The 22639-nt window shown below is 38.1% G+C and overlaps 1 protein-coding gene across 2 annotated transcripts; it reads right to left on the bottom strand.

Annotated features, from left to right (window-relative positions):
- Positions 1-15783: 15783 nt before the first annotated feature.
- LOC135479139 (golgin-45-like) lies at positions 15784-22567 on the bottom strand. 2 transcript variants are annotated; one of them, XM_064758893.1, is made up of 7 exons: positions 22544-22567; positions 20905-21654; positions 20230-20306; positions 19629-19751; positions 18870-18998; positions 17341-17566; positions 15784-16739 (listed from the first exon to the last, which is right to left on the bottom strand). In XM_064758893.1, exons 2-7 carry the CDS (start codon positions 21628-21630, stop codon positions 16572-16574), a joined length of 1449 nt encoding a protein of 482 aa, XP_064614963.1. In that variant the 5' UTR covers positions 21631-21654; positions 22544-22567; the 3' UTR covers positions 15784-16571. The 2 variants fall into 2 exon arrangements, with proteins under 2 accessions (XP_064614963.1, XP_064614964.1); XM_064758894.1 differs by lacking the exon at positions 22544-22567 and adding an exon at positions 22266-22428.
- Positions 22568-22639: the final 72 nt, after the last annotated feature.

The raw sequence follows: 22639 nt of genomic DNA, 5'->3' as shown, positions 1-22639 counted from the left end.
CAGTAAATAATTGTGGGCTGGTGTGCATTTTTGTGTTGTCACAAATCAATATGTGTATAAAGAAATATAAACAATGTCACATATATACGTTGTATATACCGACATACAGATCCCCGATGGCTTAGTGCTAAAAAACGTCGCTCTCATGGTGACCGATCAGTACCCGCAAAATCAGGCCGCAGGTTCGTTTCCAGCTCTCGATATTGTTATCCAATTAAATCGTATACAAAGGTGTTGTCGCTAATGAAAAATGTGTCTCATGCAGTATATCTCGCTTTTGTTTGCAACTGTACATAATCCAGCGAGAAAACTTTAATCAACTCGCTGCACATACAGCCCCTATAGCCCAGAGTTAAGCAAAGTGAGACAGAAATCTGTAAACGCTACTGGAATTTACAAAAAGAAGCATTAATTGTTTTAGAGTAAATGCAGTTCGATATACAGGACAGTAACCCGCCAAAGTCGTCATCGCAAAAACAGGAATGAACAATAGACTATACAGCTAGGACCCGAATAATTGTTCCACATTATACGTGCGCATTATTAGTGTACAAACATAATGGGAAAAGGGCACTTCAGTTCGCCATGCCTATCAATTTACAGTCGATGTATAGATGTATTATACCCATTACTTTGTTGTTCACCCTTGCTGATATAGGTGGGCACAGATTCTGTTTGCTTACTGTTTTTCTCTTCTCGGTCGATGATTTGTACATACGTCAAATATAGGACCAACGTTTGTTTTAAAAGTGTACAAAAGAATTCAACGTATGTATAATTCTTTTCCACACATATATGTAATTAAAGAATAAATCACGATTTGCCACATGCCGAAGTATAGTTCTGGTTCGACCTATGCACGTGCCTCAGTTCACGCGGCTAAACGGTCTTTAATCGTGTTTACGCGTCTTTCCGAACAAAAGGCGTTACAGTGTCATATCGCAATGGGATGTCAGAAACTGCATAAGAAAATATTGTGCTTCAGTATCTCAACTTGTTTGCTTCCGCTAATCATAACAAATCTATGTGAAGTCTTTAACATTTTTTTTAGAAACCAAACGCAAAACCAGTAAAAAACAATACTGAAGCTTAATCGTGCGTATAATGTCAGAAAATAAAATAACAATATCATGTCAAACGTAATCCGGATAATCGTGGATTAAACGATAAAGATATGTATGAAGTACGCGTGTTTGTCTGGTTTTTAAACATAACATAAGCGTGTCAGCTCCTTAGGCGCTGTATTGTGTGAAAACACTACTACTGTCTAATGAAGAGATTCGCTAAACAATAGCTGACAATTAGTAGCGTGTCAAGCTGGAAGACACTGAACCAGGGGGGATGCCATACCCCGGGGAGAAGAGCGAGTTGCCTTGGTGGGGGAGGACGAGGTCATTCGCAAAGAAAATATTATTTGTTTAAGTTTCACATAGAAGTAGTAGAATTTGATATGTGATTGCATGACTGTATACAAAAACAGATGATCCGCATAATCCCTATATAGCTTTTTTTAGTATTATATATGAAATTAATAGAGAGAAAACCATAATAAAAACAACAGCTTTTAACAAGACGATTATTAATTTAAAAAAAGAAAAAAATATTATTTTGATTCAATTTAATTTCTGCTAATGTACACATTTGGAGAATAAGGAGGCACATTACATACACCCTAAGGATTCCTTCGTCGGCATATGACTAAAAAATTGTTAAGTACGACGTTAAACTAAGGGTTTGATCCTAAGGTCTACCGACTTCGAGGTGGACGTTCTAACTATTAGGCTGTGGGTGCGCTTCGTAAATGAAGTAAATTGACAAAGTGTTACATCTGACCATATACCAACCAGCACACTTTCATCGCTGCTTTGGTTTTACTCTGTTTGCTGTAAATCTTTTATATTTGAATCGTGGATCCATTGCTTATGATGTACAGGTTTTCATCTCCTGTATATACACCGCAAACATTTGTATGATTTTTGTTTGTTTGTTTCTGTCTTTCCTTCCCTTTCCAACATCGCAAAAAACTCTTCACTGCTTCTCTTTGCATAATTCCGTCCTAATTTCGTACTTCGTATCCTTGTTTAGTTCTTAAGTGGTTTGTGTAAAATGTCGTTTTAGGTGTTTGCCTTGTGGTTATTGACATGGAACGTCCGGCTGGCATACGAATGTCTCTTTCGATGCATAGATTTATCTAAATTAGTTCACTGCTTGAATGGCTATAGTGGTGGTGTAAGCGTCATTGATCCATTGATCGACGCATATGTATATAACCTATGAATACATTTCGCACTTGTTATTTAAGATCGAGAAAGATTCATTCCTTGAAATCGACATGGATTTGTGGATTATTACAGGCACTATAAAGACCCTTATTCCCAACATCAAAGAAAACTACCGACTGTTCGAATGATTGATTGCTCTATAATGAAGCGATCTTAGACTTTAGTCAAAATTTCAATCCTTAAACTTGGTATGTTCCTTTCCATTATTTTAGCAGCCCATGCTCGCTTCCCTTACGTGGGAAGGTCTTTCAGCAACCTGTGGATGGTCGTGGGTTTCCCCCGGGCTCTGCCCAGTTTCCTCTCACCATAATGCTGGCCGCCGTTCTACAAGTGAAATATTCTTTTGAACCCTTAAGCCTACCTCGTGTGCCCTAGGAATTGAAATGCACTTAATTAAGCTTCTTCAAACACTATGGGGATCTCCGTGGCCGACGTGGTTATCACGTCAGAACGGCTCAATGACCCAGAAGCCTCTCACCAATACGGTCGCAGTTAGTTCAAGTCCTCTCTGGCCGTACGTGAGAAGGTCTGCTAGCAACCAGCAGATGGTCATGTGTTGCCCCGGGTTCTGTCCGGTTTCATCCCACCATAATTTATATCATCTTAATTTGTGGTTTTGCGCCATCACCGGATACGTGAATAAAGCCTTTGAAATAGGCCCAGAAGTTTCTTTATACAAGCGTGTTCAAAGGCGATGATGTATTTCAATGAAAACAGCAAGACAGGTCTCTATGGCCAAGCTGTGACGAGCACGAGCGACATATCGATAACAGTGATCTGACGTAACGCTCACGACGCCATAAATCTGTCAGCACGGGACACCGGTAAAAATGGCCACAGAAGTCGATCTTACGAAATTAGGCCAAGATTACGCACTTGTTACGCATTCGTATAGTTCTCTGTACAATGTTGCATTGTGTATCCCGGGGCTTAGGCTGGAAAGTCTATTGCTGGGTTTCACCTACGGGTCAGTGTGTGGTTTTACTTAAGGTGAATGTAGCTTTTGTTAAGTTGTCTAAGTCTTCATCGTAATATGTAACAGATCAGCAGCTGTTTCTCAAAGCCCTTGTCAGGGTATTATAAATGTATTTCAACCCGGGGTCAGCTAGGTTCACATAACTCACACTTCTGTATTATCTTCTTGCATATATAAAGAGGGATTCTGCTGCCGGTCTAAGCATCCCCGAGGCCTGGGACCGCTTGTTCAGAAGTGTGTTGAAAGTTAAGCCAGGCTTAAATCGTACTTTACCATTCTTGTCATAATACAAAACTAATGATACTTTAGTTCAGACTAAAGTTAATAACGGGCTTGACGGCTAATATATACAGTTTGGACAACTGACTCCTGGTTCCTTTGTATTGTTTTCTAAATGTGATGACAGCACAACATTTTGAGTAATTCTAGACATGCAGTGACGTCTAATAAATGTCTGGTTTTATACTTTGTGTGTTGTGTTTTTTTATATATATATATTGTATTCCTGTATAAAACGGAATTCTGTTTGTGGATAAAGCATTCGTGAAGTCTGCATGCAGGCATGGGGCCGATTTCACAAAGTCATTTCTGACTTACGTCAAAATTTAAAACCTTTTCACAATGCTTAGTATTTGGTCCTGCAAGTTGAAATTTGGACATATTTATCTTCAGATGAGGTGGACAAAATTTTGATCCCTAAAGCCGAAAAATAAGTTTTAAGGTCGTGTTTCAAATTTTGACTTAAGTCAGAAATGGCTTTGTGGAATTTGCCGCAGACAGGTCCCTTTGTATTGTTTCATGTTACTGTTTATACTACAGATAGATGGCACAGCATTTTTGAGCACAATTCTAGAGCAGTGACGTATAATAACTAGTAAATAACATCACCTCAGTTGTTTTGTACCTAATTAGACATAGACCATGGTGCTTGGGGCGTATTATCTGCTACTTTTTTTTTTTGCACAGTTAAAATAAAACCGTAGCTGAGAACAGTATTTCATCGATTACATATGATGATTGTAATAGTGTTGCACAACGAGTAGCACGTGCTACCCATAGTATTTATTTGATTTTATTTGATTGGTGTCTTACGCCGTACTCAAGAATATTCTACGCACAGTAAGATAACTATTATACATTACGGGACTTTATTACACCAGGTTATCACCTCCAGACATAATTGGTGGCATGCAGTTATATATTTATAATTATTAGACTAAATATTTACATATAATTTTTCCAGCCGTTCCAACGGCCAACGTGCCTCGGTGGTGTTGTAATAATTATTAGTTTGCACAGAATTTATTATATTCATTATGCATGGGACTTGTTCCATTACGGTCGTCTACAGAGATCAAAACAATTCCAAACATACAGGTTCAGGAAGAACCTGAGATAAAGAGACTGATGACTGCAAGAATGCTTCTCGTAGCATGTATACAAAAAAGATATCAAATTAAAATTCAACTATAAATAATCCCTGCGTTGTTTAAACACTTCGCCGGTAGAAGGTGATCTCAAACGAACCCCAGTAATACGGCCACAAGAGTGTCGATGAACATTCAGTGTCGCCACACTGAATAACAAATAACAATATTCTGTTATTATAATAAATTATATTGTGTCATATTCATAATATCCTGTTAGCCTGACAGAATCGTTATGTTGAATTAATACCATATATGTTTTATATTTAACAGAATAATCTGTTGTAATAACAAAATACATTCTAACATCATTCAAAAAGACTTTCTGTTGAATTTAACAGATTGTTAACAGATTCGTCACACTTGGTCACGATCTCCCCTCATCCCACGTCTGTTCTAATTATGTACAAAATTTTCACATCACTTAACTGTTTGATACCGTACCTACAAGGGAGGAAAACCCCGCACGATCATCGGCACGTTGCTGGCAGACCTTTCCACGTAAACGACAAGAAAGGAAGCCAGCATGGACTAGACTTGAACACACAGCGACGACACCGAGATGAGACCAATCTGATTTATTGCGCTGCGCTAGCACGCAAACCCCTGTGGGTATAGGTGGAGCATATACACCGAGATTAAGGTGAAATCTAAACTTAACAATGATATCATTATACAATCGTCTTTATACGATTTATAAATGATAGCATCATTGGCTTTACAAACTTAAGAATTGACAACGTTTCTTCAGTTCTATTTTTTTATTTGAGTTGTCATAAGAGAAATGCATATCCAATTAATTATTAAACCGCCAACAAATAACAGTCAAGTAAAATGACCTATAGACTATAATGGGATTTTGATTTTGAAAGCATTCTTGAGTACGATGTTAAAGAACAATTATATAAAATAAATTAATCCCGTTGAACGCCTAAACTGTGATTTAAAAAACAGAACTTGTACTACTGTAAAATAACACGTAACGTCCTGCACCGAGTGAGTCAACAAAATTATATTCATTGCCTTATTTTTTCACATAATTTTATTGTGCAACAGGCATAATTCTTGTCCTGCGTAAAATCAATTTTACAGCTTTCGCAGTACTCAGAAATGTCTGTCTATATATGGAAACTAGAACCTGTTAATGTGTTCAAATTTGTTTTGGGGAAACGAATGCTATGTACAAGGCTGTACAAGGTTTAATCGAACATGTTGAATGAAGGGAAACAGAGCTTTCTTTATCTACAGGGCAAAATCTCGATAAGTATTAGTTAACGAGAAGTAGAGTGCTTTTTAAAACAGTGTTTAACTGTCTCCCGAGTCTCGTTTGCTGCCGATAGGCCGTTTTTATTGTGCGTGTGTATGCCTAGCGAATGCTGAAAGCAGACCTCAGTACTGGTCGAGGCGGACAGAGTTATAGGGAAAGCGAAAATCGAAGTGTGGCCTTATAGTTGTGTAAAAATCAGTAGTCTAACATGGTTTCTCGTCGTTTCAGTCACGGTCAATACCCCCACCCCTGACTCTGCAATCTTGCAAGCATCGAAGATTGAGGATAAACATTAATTAAATATTAATAAGCCGATAGGAAGCAACGATTTCCGACAGTCTATTGTGAAGCGGAACGCTCGGCGAAGGTTGTTCCACCTGCGCGGGGCTTCTGTGTTCCCATTTACCGGAGTTCTTACCGATGAAAGAGGCTAGACCTATAACAAGTATATTTTAACAGAACGGTGTTCAATGGAGCTTTCATGGAACTAAGAAAAAACACCGGTTGAAGAGGTCGATAGGGCTCCTGTAGTCGCTAAATAGTACACCTGAGTTAGAAAAGTTTGCCAGGAAATGTGTATAGACTTACATTTTTTTCTTTAAAACTCGATTCTACGTATAAACAGAGACACTGGAGATTTTAACGAAGCATACACTCCGTATATATCAAAAGATACATTGTGAAAATATCACATATGGAGTCGTGTATGGTTTAACACTTTCTGTCACAAAGCGTCAATACAAGGAGTCTTTATCGTTATCAGTTAAGTGGAATTTAAAGAATCGCATTAACAAAACGTGAAAACGGTCATAAAGGGAAGACACACTGCACCAGAAAAAAACTTAGGCTTTCACTTTTTTACCCGTAAGTATACTCACGGTTTAAGGACAGATAAAGCCTGCATGCAAGTGTAAATATTTCACGTGCAGGTTCGCCCCGTCTTAGTTTGTTATATATGTAGGTCCACTTATGAGACTGTGTACATCTGAATACTATTGTATAATTATGTGCAGTTCTCGTGTTCAATATCTCTATCAAATTCAGTCTCATCATTTCAATCCAGCAGGGCTTTCACATGCATCTCGGTGTTCCAGGCAATCAGTGAAGTTGCTCGTGCTGAGCGTGAAATGGCGAGAGACTCCCGAAATATGTTCCCACCAACAAATGGACCCAATCACGTGTATACTTCGGCATTCATTATTATCCACTAATTTAATATTAAAATGCAATTTGATATCTACACCATTTCGCTGCAAAAATTCAGCCCATAATAGGTACATGCATGTGTCTTGTTCCCTCCTCTATATACATCAACTATATTAAACAACCAAAAGCAGCATATATACAGCTTTTCACAGACATCATCAGAAAAAAAACTTGCTCCTATATATCATAAAGTTATTAATCAATCATTTTCATATTGGCCCACTTACGAACGGAAGCTTCACCGCACTGCGTCCTTAAATTGGGCCAATATATGCGGACAATTGAAGACCTGTGACTGCATGCATGAGCCAATGTGAAATCATGGATTAATGGTAATTTTAATAATTCACTATATCGGTGTTGAAATGAATAAAAAGAACATGATCACATATCATAGACCTACTATATTACTGGATCACATTAGAACAGCTGGAACATAATGACCGTTTAATATAATATACTATAATATAATACTATATAGTTTATATATAATATGCCAGTAACATTATTAATATTATTAATAAAATTCAGCAAAAAATGTACCCAAGTTATCGTACCGTCATGTTTAAAACTTGGTATAAAATGTACCCGATTTATCGTAACGTCATGTTTAAACTCGTGTATAAAATGTACCCAAGTTATCGTACCGTCATGTTTAAATCTCGCATATAAAATGTACCCAAATTATCGTATCATCATATCGTCGTTTAAAAACAAGAGTTTGGTTTATACATAATGTATATACGTCTTTCGTTTATTTATTTATTTATTTATTTAGTGCTTTACGCCGTACTTAAGAATATTTAACTTATATGACGGCAGCCAGCATGATGGTGTGAGGAAACCGGGCAGAACCCGGCGGAAACCACGAGATAGAGATGGGCTGTTTAAATACATACATACATACATACATACATACATACATACACAAATATATACATACTAAACATCGAAGTCCTATATGTAGATCTATGTAGTTTATAGGCACACTATGATAGTATATCCGTAAGACGGTTCATCTAACGATACTGAAGTTCAGCCTACAAAATTAAAGTCTGTGCCTTTAAAGCTATTAAATCATGAATATGTTTTGAACAAGTTAATAGTCACTATTCACACATGTAGTGCAGTTTAACAATATCATTGTCCCAGGCTTAATGCTGTGGTTGAGCACATCAAATATAAAGCACTTTTTATTTAAAATTATGCGTTTTAAAAATATGTTTATCTGGCATATTTGTAAGGGGGTAGGCCCTAATTTTGCTCTTCCTTAATATATTTCCCCAGATCCGGAGACCGTGTATCATTTACAAAAATGCATATAAAACAGATGGTTTTTATTCATCTGCTTATAGCAAATTTATCATTGGTTTCTGACAAAAATGATTAGCCAAATAATTTTGAGAACGGCTGGTTTTGACACAGTAGGCGTTGTTGGCCTAACAATGAAACTGATATCATGTATATAGTTCATACCTATCGTATGTTTATTACACGATATATAGGGCCTATGTGTTGTATGATGGAAACAGCAGTGCAGAAAGCTTTTGGTGGTGCCAGCTTGCTCGCTGAGAACCACAGCTATCCACTACCGATACCGAGAATCAGAAATACCAGATTTACACATACTAATGGTAACTATCAATTATTTATGATTCGAATATTCCACGACAGATTTTGACCTTTGCCGACTGAAAGCGTATACGATCGGTTCAATCGCTAGGGAGCACATCATCGTTGCTATGGGTGCGCGTGCGGGGAAATGTCGTCTGCTGTCCCTGAACTGGAGCCGTCTGTCAGTACCACCCGAAACGTTGTTTTCCAATACACAACGGTTTAACTATATTTGATGCGATTTATTCAACCGCGGATTCGAGCCATTATTTTGATTGGGATACTGGTTATGGAAATGCCAAAGAGTGCTTTGTAGCCAGATAGTTGGCGAAACAATCCGTACTGGCCTTTCTTCCAAAGCCATCAAAAACCTCCGTGAAAGGCGAACAGACGAGACCTGTCACTGATGAAACTGATACCCATCAACTACCGAAATCTGTTTGACATTTCCAGATGTCAGCTGACACATTTGCGACACTATTTCATTTTAATAACCATAGGCCTGTATAGGCATACCTCGCCTGACCTCACTTGTCACAAATTGGACAAATCCACCCGAAATGGAAACAGAATTCTAGCCCCCTCCCCACCCATTTACGGTAAGACACTCCGACAAAAGTTGCGTCAACATAATCAATGAAACTTCTTAAACCCATTGTCTCGTGACTTTTTAAAGAAGTTATACGCCGCCATTTTGGACTGAGATGTATGTAGAAAGGTTGGCCTATTAACGCTTTCGTGGGCCTGTATGGTCTGTACATGGACAGACATTGGCCTGTTTTCTGTTACACTCAAAAATCTCATAATCAACATAATATTCAAGCATAGTCTTTATGTTGGATTAACAGAACAGGCCTATGTGTTTTCCCATGCAGGTTACCGTATGTCTCATACAAGGTTATATCACGCAGAATAACTCGTTTTAGTATTTATATAGGTCTACCATGTAAAATGAGAAACCTTATGAGAATCTGATATTTAGTTCTATAGATCTACCTGTAAAACTTCGATCGTATATGTCAGTGAAATAAGCCTGAGTAGGGTCTGTGCAGTCTCAAAGAACAATGAAATAAATTAAAAACAAAGTGGCAGTACCGGGTATACTTAATTAATAAGTCAACGGTAACTGAGATTCTTCCATAATTTGGTCATTCTCCTCCCCTCCCCCCCCCCCCCAAACAAACTCACGTGACCAAGGGATAGAACTTCTATCATAACTTTAACTTTTTTGTTATAATGAAAGCATTCGATCGCGTTTGACACAAAGGTCTGTCAGCAAAACGGTTTAAATAGCAAGCTGTTTAAACTGGTCATGCAGTACTGCTATAATGCCAGTGGTCGCCTTGTAACGAGTAATCACAGATGGTGTTCGGTCTGAAGAATAGTGTCACCAAGCTGGGGTGACACAAGGGCCACTTCTTTTTCTCTTTCAGAAAGTCAACAGGAACCTCACTATGCGATTTCTGGTGACTAAAAAACGGGGTAGAAACCCAGGGTCAACTGCATATTTGTCCTTTTCCATTTTTTTTTTTATCTTCGAAAATTCATAACTTCTGATTTCTTTTCATATATATCTTAATATTTTTAATTCCCATATGCCCATGACTGCACGTATGGGATTGGAGTAAAGTCTATATACCTAATTCTAGACCTATGAACATTCATAGCTAAATTCAAACGCCTCTATATTAATCGGTATATATACTGAAACCTGTAAACACCAAAAAAGCTGCAAGATGGAGCACGTTGTGCTTTCAAAACTAGCAGTGTTAGCATCCATTTGCAGATTTAGAATTTGGTATAAATGTGACATTTACGAATGAAAATGTGAACATAAAAACGAGGAGATTATAATAATTAGGTGGAAAAGCACTGTGCTGGGACACCTATTGAAATCGTTCGGATTTTTATTATTTCTCTTCCGTTTTTTTTCGTTTGTTTTGAAAGCTTTAAGAGCTTTGAAAAGAAAAGTTTTCACTGGATGTTGATGATTTTAGGAACGAGGCAAATTTTGGCTGTTTTTCTTACCTTTTTGTTATATGATATGGCGGCCATCTTGGATTTTAATCAAAACCTTTAAAAATCTTCTCGAGAATCAACAAACGGATTCTTTTGAAATGTGATATACTTGTAGAGTGATCGCAGTTAGAAAAAAGAAAAAAGTTGGAAAAAATCTTGAACGTGCACTGAAAACTTTGGAAGCTCGCCATTGGTCGAACTTATGACGTTATAAAAATTGTCTAAGTTTGATAATGTTTCATCTTTTCTGGGGTATTTGGCAACGCTGATTCCGAATCTGCTTTCGGATCTTGCCTATCTTTGTAACTTCTTGAGATCTGGTCAAAAACTTTCTTCAGTCGCGTAAATGCAATGGCATATAACTCGAGAACTACGAAAGCCACAAATCTGAGACTTGCACCAAATTGTAGTCCAAGACGTGTAGTTTCTAGCGCATGCCAACGGATTTGAGCTAGACCTACGATCTATAGTTTTCTCGCTTGAAATATATAAATGACAACACCCTACTTCAGAAATACAAATGTAAGCCTGTGCAGTTAACATAGACTTTAAAGGTAACAGCGTATTATTATACATATGCTGCAGGTGCCCCATAGGTCAGCCGCCTGTCACTCAAACGGAGAAATGAACAGCTCTCCCTCCTGTCCACAACAATTTTTAATGATTGCCCGTAAAGCCAGCCCTGTTCGCAGTGCATCATGGGTAGTTCTCAACAATCCTGCCCGCATTCCGCCATACCCACGTGCTATCAGGAATATAATATAAGTCCAAAGCCATGGCGAAATATATTTCTGAAAAATGTCTGTCATGACATATACCTTGAGTCATTACTAGCCCAAAACATCTTACTCTAATTAGGCCAAATTCAACCGTTAAGAAATATCGCGGTTTCCAGTTTCTATTCAGGTCTAGACCTTACATGCCCTTAAGGAAGAGACGGGCTTTAGGATGACGCGCAGAAACTAAATACGAAACCGTACGCCATGGCTTTCGACTGAGGATCTTCTTTTAAAGAAAACAACACACAACACCGCTTCTTCCTTCTAACTTTTTAGACCAAAATTTCATATCCTTATAATTTTCTAACATTTCCTGTCACCTACATGCACTCTGTCCTCTCAACACTAAACTGAGACCAGGCAAACCAGATGGAACACTAGAGTAGAGCGGGGAGGTGGGGTAGATTGCTCACCGTGTGTCGAGCAACCTGAAATGTACATACTTAACCAGGTGCAGTGATCGCCAAGGCCTTACTCGATCAAGACGCTGTGGTGGTTTTCAGCACTAGACACATTGTATACGATGTCTGGTAGTGTAGGGTTCAAACCCAATTGATTATTTTTCATTTCTGTCATTCTTTTTTCCCATGTTGCCTGTTTTTGTAAATGCTGTTAGAATTTGTACATACAGGTTGACTGTGTTGAATTTTCCATTATGTACTTCAGCGGCTGAACAAAGCTGTTCATCGTTGTGTGTTAGCATCTGTTGGTAAACAAATGTTTTCCAAAGCTTAATTTTTCCGATCATGATAAATTAGTTCAGTGCATTACTTTTATAGCTTTCTTATTTGACATTCAACTGATCATGCTTGTTCACCGGTATCGCTGTAAGAATACGTAATAGCTTTAGCTGAATGTATAACGTAAATCATTAAACATAAACCTTCTTTGTAAAGTCCAAATCTTGAATTCCACATATAAATAGTAGGAAATGCACAGAAACAGCATTTCATGGAAAAATATCTAATAACCCTACGCATGTTCTGACAGATTCCGCGGTTTCGTGTGCTCATAGTTTTTTTAATCAATACCTTTGGTGAATCGTATACACCACCGTTATAAAATATTAAACTTTTTACATCAGGGTATCTCTGAATTTCTTCGTACTGTGTTATATCCGAGATTTCAGCGCAAGAAAACTGCAAAATCTTGTATGGGCTGTCACACCATTCAACAAAACTGAAGAAATGGAAAAATACTTTACTGTCAATGAAGCCAAACGTCCATTAGCTGAAAGTGTTGCAATGCAAATTTACGACAGCATTTAATAAAACACACGCAGGACGTACTTAGGTCATTTATTAAAACGAAACTAAAATGAAACTAAAACGAAAATCTCCCCTATATGTGACATTCGGAGTGTCAGATGAAATGTACAACTTGAATTTTGAAGGCAGAATTCAGAACCTAATAAACACATACCCAGACACTGCTATGGCGTCTGGTTCTCCGAGCTAAACCTTTTGTTGACATTACATCTAAAAACATATATTTATTTGAGTGTTTTTTTTTTACGTCGTACTCAAGAATACTTCACTCGTACGATGGCAGCCAGAAAACCATTCAGAGCCCGGGGGGAAACCCACGACCGTCCACAGGTTGCCGCAGGCCTTCCCACGTATGGCCGAACAGGAAGCCACCTCGGCCATGGAGCCCCAGAGGGACAGCACAACGTTAATTAACCTTTTATCACAATATTTTCTCTGAAATAAAAACCGACAGAATTTGCTATCAAGGTGGTTTGATTATGTTTATATCATCATATATGGCATTTAGTTGAAGGCATTTAATGTACATGTGTATCACATAAGTTAGCATGGGATTATACAATGAAGTATTTCTGCCCGGAATAACAAGTCCACAATCAAGGTCAAAACAGCAAGTTGGATATTACCCAAACACATGTACCGTAATCTTATGAGGCATTATCTCTTAAACGTCATCAACATCCATCTATCTTCTCACGTGCAAGAGTAAGCGCACATCCACTCATCTATCCACCCATCCATCCACCCACCCATCGTCCTTTCAGCGCATGTCGCTCTCTTTACTCGCTTTAGCGGCGGCTACACGGTAAGGAGTATAACATTCCTGATACATTTTTGATTACAAACAGATATAACTTCTGCAAAATTTTAAAAGCACACTTACATTACCCTTTTAAAAGTGGCCTTTGAAGTGAAAATCACATCTGATATTCCTAAACATGGCTGTGGGGAAAACACAAAGAAAACATGTGGCATGTAATGTTGAATGTAAAACACAAAAAAGTTAATAAGATGAATTAAATACCGTCGCCCAAATTTGGGATGTGAAATAAGCTTGTGTTGACTAATTTAAAATGTTTTATTGTTCATCTTTTGAAAACGATGAGAAAATTTAAGTAAAAATTTATTGACCTTTTCCACATTTCATCTGAGTAAAACCAGTAATTCAACATTGAACATCTTTAAAAGTGGGAAGCCACTCGTTGGGATCGGGAGAATTTATGATCAAAAAACATTGCGTTCAAGGTCATAAATAACAACAAAGAACCAGCCCAACTCGTCGTTTTCTTTCAAAATCAAGACTGAACATTGATAACATAATAAGCACCGATAAGGCATCCACTCCCACATACTCTGACGGCAGATTTTCTCTACACTGTCAACAGGCATCCACTCCCACACACTCTGATGGCAGATTTTCTCTTCATTGTCAACAGGCATCCACTCCCACATACTCTGACGGCAGATTTTCCCTACACTGTCAACAGGCATCCACTCCCACACACTCTGACGGCAGATTTTCTCTTCACTGATTGTCAATTGCAGATTGCTTTTTAGTATCCACCAAAATATACTGTAATGCATAAGAATATATAAAAAGTATAAGGCCAGAAACATAAAACTATACCTGTACCAGAACCAAATAAGATGATCAGGTTAAACTATCCGTAAAACATTGAATTCAGCCTTACTATTGCATACACCTGTCTATTTGTTATACAGAGAGACAAAGGTTCTTATTTTGAGATATCTATCCACTGTATACGAATGCACTAAAGATGATGTATTTTATTAAATAAATGTATATGCTAAGACAGACCATGGTCTCAACAAATATTTCACATATTGCAATATAAGTATCGATAAATACATATAACTGTAGTGCTAAGTACAGTAGACATTTATTTTCAAGGCAACTCCAAGCCATAACTAACCATATGCAAAAGGCATCTGCACATGTAAGATTCTTTATACAAATTTAAAAATACATTCACGCGTATGTGCACTCAAAACCTTAATGTATTCATTTTAGAAGAAAGTCTGTTGTCTGAGTGACCCTAGAATAATAAAACAATGCTGTGTCTATTCAACATAACATTCTGTTATTCTAAAAGAATTGTTATGTTATATTTAACAGAATAATCTGCTGAAATAAGAGAACAGATTCTAGCATCACACATCACTCGTTTTGACAGTAGAACTTGCAATTCCATATTTTGGCCATTCAGAAGTGGAATGGATCTAACTGCCTTTAACGCCACTGGATTTTTGGGGGCATAACAACAGTTATTACAAACACATTCAACCAAAGTTTCCTAAACCAGACAGAATATTTTGAATGAAAATGAAAGAATCCAGCACCCTTTTAAAGCACCATAATTCCTGCTGGAGTAAGAACAAATAAATAAAATAACCATAAACAATAAAAGCACATGGATTATGCTAAAAATTATTTCAAAGTTCTGTTCTAAGTGGTCATGTAGGCCACAACCCTAGATCCAAAGTCAAGGGGCTGGAAAGCAGTGTAGATCAGAAACCATTTCAGAGAGTTACAGTCACAAACTGCAGCAACATGTTTAGCGCTGCTATCCTTTCTCAAGGCTTTGGCAAAACATCTCAACTATCAACCCAATGGCAGTCAGAGACGGTCTTTGTAATTGATAAATAAAACAAAAGATAATGAATGCAAATGACAATAAGTGACCACATTCTGGACTAGTAAGGAACACAAATGAGATAAGTAAGTCACACACTGGGTTAGCTCTTTCTTCTTCCTCACTAACAAATTTTTTTTTTTTTTTTGAACATATATTTCCACATGATTAATACGGCGCTGTTAAAGGTAACAGTTATCTCCCCCTGTCTTGCAAATGGCTTTAGAGGGAAGTATGAACAGCATAGAGTAATACAGCCCTGCAAGTGTCATTTTCACAGTAATTGTATTTGTATTCATTTGTGTTCACTTGTATACTTTGTATTCACTTGAATATTCATGGATGCTGGGTGAGAAGATTCATCTCTGTCTTTTAGAACAAAGTAACAGCTTGGCCTGTGCACTTCAAGATTTACATAACCACATTGAAAAGCCATTTAATATCATTGTGTTCAAAGTGATGAACTTGGTTTATCTCCTTTGCACTTGTACATAAGGTCAACAGATTTACAAAGAATATTTTCTAAAAGATAGACAAGAAGGGACAAGAACAATATGTTCTATGTTAGAAACAAAATAAAATACCAAGCAATGCATGAAACTCCCTTCACAGGTAAGCACATCAGTTACAAAAGATACTGTGTTTACAAGGTTATGGAAGCACATGCACAACGACCTTGAAAAATAAGTCAAGGTCAATGAAAAACATTATGGTACTATGGTACATGACTAGGTGCATGTACATGACTCTTTACAACGTCTGAAGAAAATTGCTTTCCGAGTTTAAGAGACATGCTTACAGAACTGTCACAAAATATAACCTAAATGAATTTGAAAAAGTTAACTGAGGTCAAAGACAATGAAGAAGGATTCTTCCCAATGCCTACATCTAAGTGTACACAAGTAGCACAAGTCTGATAAAGGTGAGTTCAAGAAACAAGAGGGTTTTACAAAGAAATGGACAGATAAAAAATGACACTTATTCCAAAGACAATAACCCTTGGTGAATTTTGGCTAAGGGGTAAAAAGCAAAAAATCAATTAAAAAAAAAAAGAAAATAAACTAAAAAAGTTTTAATAGTTAAAGGACTTTGATGTCCCCTTTGCACTCTCCACAGCAGTTCAGGGTGAGATTGTCAAAGCACATCTGCGGATGATAACGGTCTATCTTGAAGGAGGCGGGAGCCATTGTGGAGGAAGGCTGGGAAAAAGAACTCAGATCGGACGTGTCCACCTTGCGCGAGAGAAGCTACAACAAACCAAAATTCAGTTCAGAAACAGTTCAGCATAGCTCTTCACGGATAGGTACTGTTTACGGCAGAATATCAACTTAAGGAGACACATTTAAATATACTTGGAGATACAGAGATCTCTGTATAAGTAGGTTCTTTTCAACATTTTACCACATTTTAAACAGTTTTACACTCTATTCAATATTTTTAAAGAATAACGTACCCTAAAAAAGGATAAAAAAAAAATTTAAAACTGCAGCCAAGATTTATTGCTATATTTCGTTGAATATTTTACACTGTGCTCAACATGGGAAAACATGACAAGTCACGGGGCACAATGACATAACAGACAAACTGAAGCAAGGCTGCATCCTGAACCAACAGGCAGTGGAGATGGGTAATACGCATACATCCACAGTAGCACTGATCAGTCAGCTACCTCCTGTAAAATCTGTAGAATGCTTGCTGACGGCTTCACAAAATGCCTGTAATATACTTTCTTTTTTTAATGAAATTTGGGAAATGGAATGAAATTCCTTAGCTTGACACAAAAACATGTGTATTCTAATTGAATAATTCCTCATTCTAAATCTTAAGACCGATATCCCTGAACATTACCTCTTGTGCTGATGACTCTCCTTTGGTTAGATTATCTGTCCATACCCTTGTGTCAAGATTAAACGGGGTGCTGTTAAAAACAGGACCTGGAGGTAGGAGGCGGAAGCGGATGGTCTCTGCAAGGTTCTGAATCGTTTTGGCCAGATCTATTACATTGCTGGACTGGAGGTTGGACGATTTGTGTGTATTTAACGGATCAAAGGCATCTCTAACTTGCTGCAGGCATCTGTCAGGCAACAGAAAGAAAGAATCTGAGATTAGCCATAAAAGTAAAAAAAAAAAAAGCTCTAGTATTTGTCAATGACAAATGGTATGATAACTTTGGAATGATATGTCTGAATGACATTACAGGACAGCCATGGCTTCTACCATTGAGACAATTCATCCTGTCATATTCATAAACTGAGAAGAAGGCTGATAGTATATATGCTGGTCCGAGTGATATAGCTGTAGGATTATATTAGTCACAAGGATTACTCAGTGACAGGATACAGAAGTATATGGTGTCAGTAGCAAGGTGTTATTGTATCTCAATAGGAGGGTTACTAACACCATTTATTTCCGTATCCTGCCAATGAGAAACTATGTTATTGTACAAATTTATCCTGTGAAACACCGATCAACTAAGAGCATAAGACCTGTGTATAGGCAAATCGCTTCTGCAATGTGACCATTGTTTTCACAACCAAACAAAGGGAGATAAAGTAGTCAGCAGACACACGTTGGCTGCAGGATACAGGAATAAACACATCCCACATGTAACTGTTGCTGTCCAATGAAAGGCGAAGTATTTTGTCTAAAGCAGGACCTGCGGGGCTCTTGGTCCTCAGCCCCTGCCTCTTCATTAGCAGTGAGGGGGAGACTGAGTGATATTCTTTTTATTTATTTATTTATCTGATTGTTGTTTTACTCCGTACTCAAGAATATTTCCCTTATACCATGGTGACCAGCATTATGGTGGGAGGAAACTGAGCAGAGCCCAGAGGAAGAATGAAATTATACCTGTACGACGGTGTGATATTATACCAGCAGGACAAACTGATATTATACCTGTAGGACAGCGTGATATTACACCTTCAGGACAGCATGATATTATACCAGTAGGACAGCATGATATTATACCTGTAGGACAGTGTGATATTATACCTGTAGGACAGACTGATATTATATCTGTAGGACAGCGCGATATTACACCTATAGGACAGCATGATATTATACCGGTAGGACAGCGTGACATTATACCTGTAGGACAGACTGATATTATACCAGTAAGACAGCGGGACATTATACCTGTAGGATGGAGTGATATTATACCTGTAGGATGGACTGATATTATACCAGTAGGACAGCGTGATATTACACCTGTAGGATGGGGTGATATTATACCTGTAGAACAGGTGATATTATACCTGTAGGACGGACTGATATTATACCTGTAGGACAGTGTGATATAATACCAGTAGGACAGCGTGATATTATACCTGTAGGACAGCGTGATATTATACCTGTAGGATGGAGTGATAATATACCTGTACGACTCTGAGAGATTGGTCCTCAATTCGTGCCTCTCCATCAACAACTCCTGCAACACCCTTTGACTCTCCTGATACTGGACTCCATAGAACGCCTTGCTCTTTGCCAACTCATCCGTCATTAGCCTGATACAGTACATAGTTGGAAAATATTGTATTTTTACAATGCTTTCATGGAGACAAAACCTTGAAGTTTAGAATTACGATGCCTTATAATGTCTGAAGAAACAGAATCTTCCTCATTCTAGACAACTAAAAGAACCTATTACCTGGAAACTCAACGATGAAACACAGCCACATAACAAAACTAGATCTAACTGATGTCTGTATTGCTAAAGTATCCCACCTACAGTTTAAAATGTGTACCTTTCTATACTTGTGATGCTGAACCTTATAAAGTAAGCAAACTGTGCATATCAGAACTATTGAAAGCATCACCAGTTGTCAATATTAACGTATCAGGATTGAGTTATCTCTTCAAGCTGAGGACATAGCTTTCTAATGCGACATCACACAATCATTGTTTCCGCGTTTTTGCCATTTAGACTGAAAATCACGGGGTATGCATGAGACAACATTGTGGTTCCAGTTTCTCCAAAATCTGCTGACATAAGAATTCCAGCAAGAAAATCTGAAATCACTCCTCACATGGAACAGATAAGGTTATATTACTTGCTTTGCATTTCTTTTTTTTTGTCTTTTAAACTTCATAAACCGAAGTCTCACTGACTGGCCCTATACAAGAGCTGCACCCACCTGCTGGCCAGGTATTTGCTTCTCCACATGTCAGCCTGTATTGACACCTTGTCCAAGTTCTCATAATCCTCTGTCATCTTTTTGGCAAAGTCACCTAGGTCAGCTGACAACTGCGCTTTATCCCTGCTCATGCAAAGAGTTATCTCCCATTAACACAAAACATAGGCTTTTAGGATGCTTTTTACCATGGTTATCTTTCATCAAAACAACTGTTCACCTCAAAAAGTTTCTTTACATCTTAATCTATTTCACTTTTATTTCCCACTTCACCTCCCACCAGCATTGCCACAATGCTGGTGGGAGGAAATCATCAACCCACAAACATCCACAGGTTGCTGGAAGACCTTTCCACGCACAATTGTTGTTCAATGAACATTAGATTGTGTAACTGCCACACAAGCTTTGTTTACCACTTATTATCAGCAAGTTCCTACAAACTGTGGGAGCAGGAAAATTGTGGGTTTAGAATTGGACAACATCACCTCAAATGCAAATGCCAAATGTAAACAAATCTCTGACAGGCTTTTGAATATACCTATAGTTCCTTTAGAACTCTAAAGATCAATACAAGTCTTGTGTTTACAACAACTCCATCACACACCTAATGAGATGTTCCACTCGCTGACACAAGTCTTCTCCAACCGAAGCCACAAGTAATCTTTTCAACTCCTTGTTCACCTGTTACAAAATAAGTTAATGTACAAATCCATGAAATGCCAAACTGCATAGTATATACTGTGAACAAAACCATGCTGACAAAGAAAAAGGTTAGCTACATGTAGATTGCAGGGAGCATACATGTACATGTATGTATGTATGTATGTACGTATGTATGTATGCTTGGGGTTTAACGTCATACCTTAACAATTTCTGACAAAGAGTCATTAGGTTTGTTCACACACACTGTGACTTCTTGTGGCACTGCTAGTCCATGCCCCCAAAGTGCTGTCACCACTGAAGTATCTTGCCATATAAGTATTAGACCACCGAAGTGGTCTAACAAGACATGTATGTATGCTAATGGTTTTACATCTTACTTAACAGATTTTCAGTCATATGTCATGACAACAACTACCAAGAAATGCAAACTATAGATATGTTTACATGTTCAATGGGAGTCTATGACCCAATATGTTGTCTAAATTTTAAATGTTTAAATACCTGTGAATTAAACTAATATGTGATTATTCAGACCTGTTATACTACCAATGTACATGCAGTTTGATTTAGACTTAAGACAGATGTGTAAATACCTGCAGATGAAAGATAAACTGACCTGCAACTGAACTTCAAGCTGACTTTTCAGTGATTTGTTTTCCTCTTTCAAACACATAGCTTCTGAGGCAGATTTGGTCCACTGCTCAAGGAATATGTTATTGTTTGTCGTGTATGAGTCCAGTCCGAGCGTTTGCTCCTCTGTGCTGGATGCAGAAGTGGATTGTGTCACAGGGCTCCCAGCTTGCATGGGGTCCACAACACTGACCGGTTTGTCTTTACCACTTTTTTGTGTCCCTTGTTGAGAATTGGAATCTCTGTGTAAGCGATCACTACTGGGAACAGCTGGCACAGCAGCAACAGACTGTACACTGTTTGTACTCTTAGAACTCACAGATTTCTGTGCAGGAAGCCCTGCCTGGTGGCTTTTAGAGCAACTGTTGACACCATGATCAGAATCATTTCTTGACCTCAGGGCTTCATGTGTTTTCTGCCCCACTACTATAGGTGCCATAGAGGCGAGGATTCTCCCTGTGGGTTTGTTCAGGTGGCTGAGATTCACCTCCACTGCTCGCACTCCTCTTTTCTCTGATGAATTTGCCCCTTCTTTCGGTTTCTTTTTGCCAACCTGGTAATTGCCATATTTGGGGACAGCAGATCTTAATATAACTGTTGAGGAATCCAAGGGGGTCTGAATAGAGGGATTAATGCCTGGCTGACTTGATTTTGGTTTTGCTTGAGTGCCATGTTTTGCACTGTTCCGAGACACAGTAGAAGAATTGTGCATTATGTAACACAAAAGATGTCAGTTCTGAAGAAAAGGCAAGATATAACATGATGCTATGCACTGGCAATTCAGATAGATCTAATGTTCATTTATTTATTTATTTATTTGATTGGTGTTTTACGCCCTACTCAAGAATATTTCGCTTATGTGACGGCGGCCAAAATTATGGTGGGTGGAAACCAGACAGAACTTGAGGGAAACCCATGACTATTCACAAGTTGCTGAAAGACCTTCCCATGCACGCGAGCGGAAAGGAAACCGCCATGAGCTGGACCTGAACTTACAGCGATGGCATTGGTGACAGGCTCGATAGATCTAATAAGCTTGAAGCCTGTCGTCTTAATTCATGCGTGGATGGAATGTCAACATTTTAAATAGCACTGTGAGCCCATCTAGATTAACAAATTCATGCATTCATAATTCATCTTATAGCAATACATGAATATATCTATATAAGTTTAGCGGCAAACTGTGATCTTTGAATACAGAGTATGACAGGGATTGCACCCACATCTTAAACACCTTTGGAAGGAAATGACTAGGGACGAAAGTGTTTTGCCTATTAATTACTAGAAATCCTAATTGAAGAACAAATTGGAAAACTGACATACTGATAACATTCTCAATGAACCTACCAATAGTATTCAATTGTAATGAACAGTTCAGAATGTTCGATCAACCGGCTGTATGTACCTATCAGTATTTGAACATTTCACATTTGTTGTTGTTGAACGGCTGTTGCCGGACACTTGAGTGATCGTACGCAATGTGGAAATTTTGAGGGGTCAAATACAAAACATCTCAGTCCTTGGGAACAGCTGGATTGTACAGTTTAAATATCGTGTTCGCCATGCAACTTTAAATGAAGTAACGCTCCAAACAAACACAAGTTTTATCGCCAAACTTTACTTACGTGTTTCTCAATCCGGAAGTGATAGTGACAACCGGAAGTTAGACCAGGACAGAGCGTCCAATGAAACAGGCTGTTACAGTCAGCGTCGTTCACACC

Source organism: Liolophura sinensis, chromosome 12 (genome assembly GCF_032854445.1).
Source record: "Liolophura sinensis isolate JHLJ2023 chromosome 12, CUHK_Ljap_v2, whole genome shotgun sequence".
In the NCBI taxonomy this organism is placed as follows: Eukaryota; Metazoa; Mollusca; class Polyplacophora; order Chitonida; family Chitonidae; genus Liolophura; species Liolophura sinensis.
Note: the sequence above shows the minus strand (reverse complement) of the source record. Positions and strands in the feature narration are given on the sequence as shown.

What these genes read in the sequence shown, in the direction of transcription:
- LOC135479139 (XM_064758893.1), bottom strand. Translation starts at nt 21,630, where the DNA reads ATGCACAATTCTTCTACTGTGTCTCGGAACAGTGCAAAACATGGCACT. An exon ending in AGCTTGAAGTTCAGTTGCAG is followed by an intron (nt 20,307 to 20,904) that starts GTCAGTTTATCT and finishes ATTTTGTAACAG; the next exon opens with GTGAACAAGGAGTTGAAAAG. An exon ending in AATCTCTCAGAGTCGTACAG is followed by an intron (nt 17,567 to 18,869) that starts GTATATTATCAC and finishes GTTGCCTGACAG; the next exon opens with ATGCCTGCAGCAAGTTAGAG.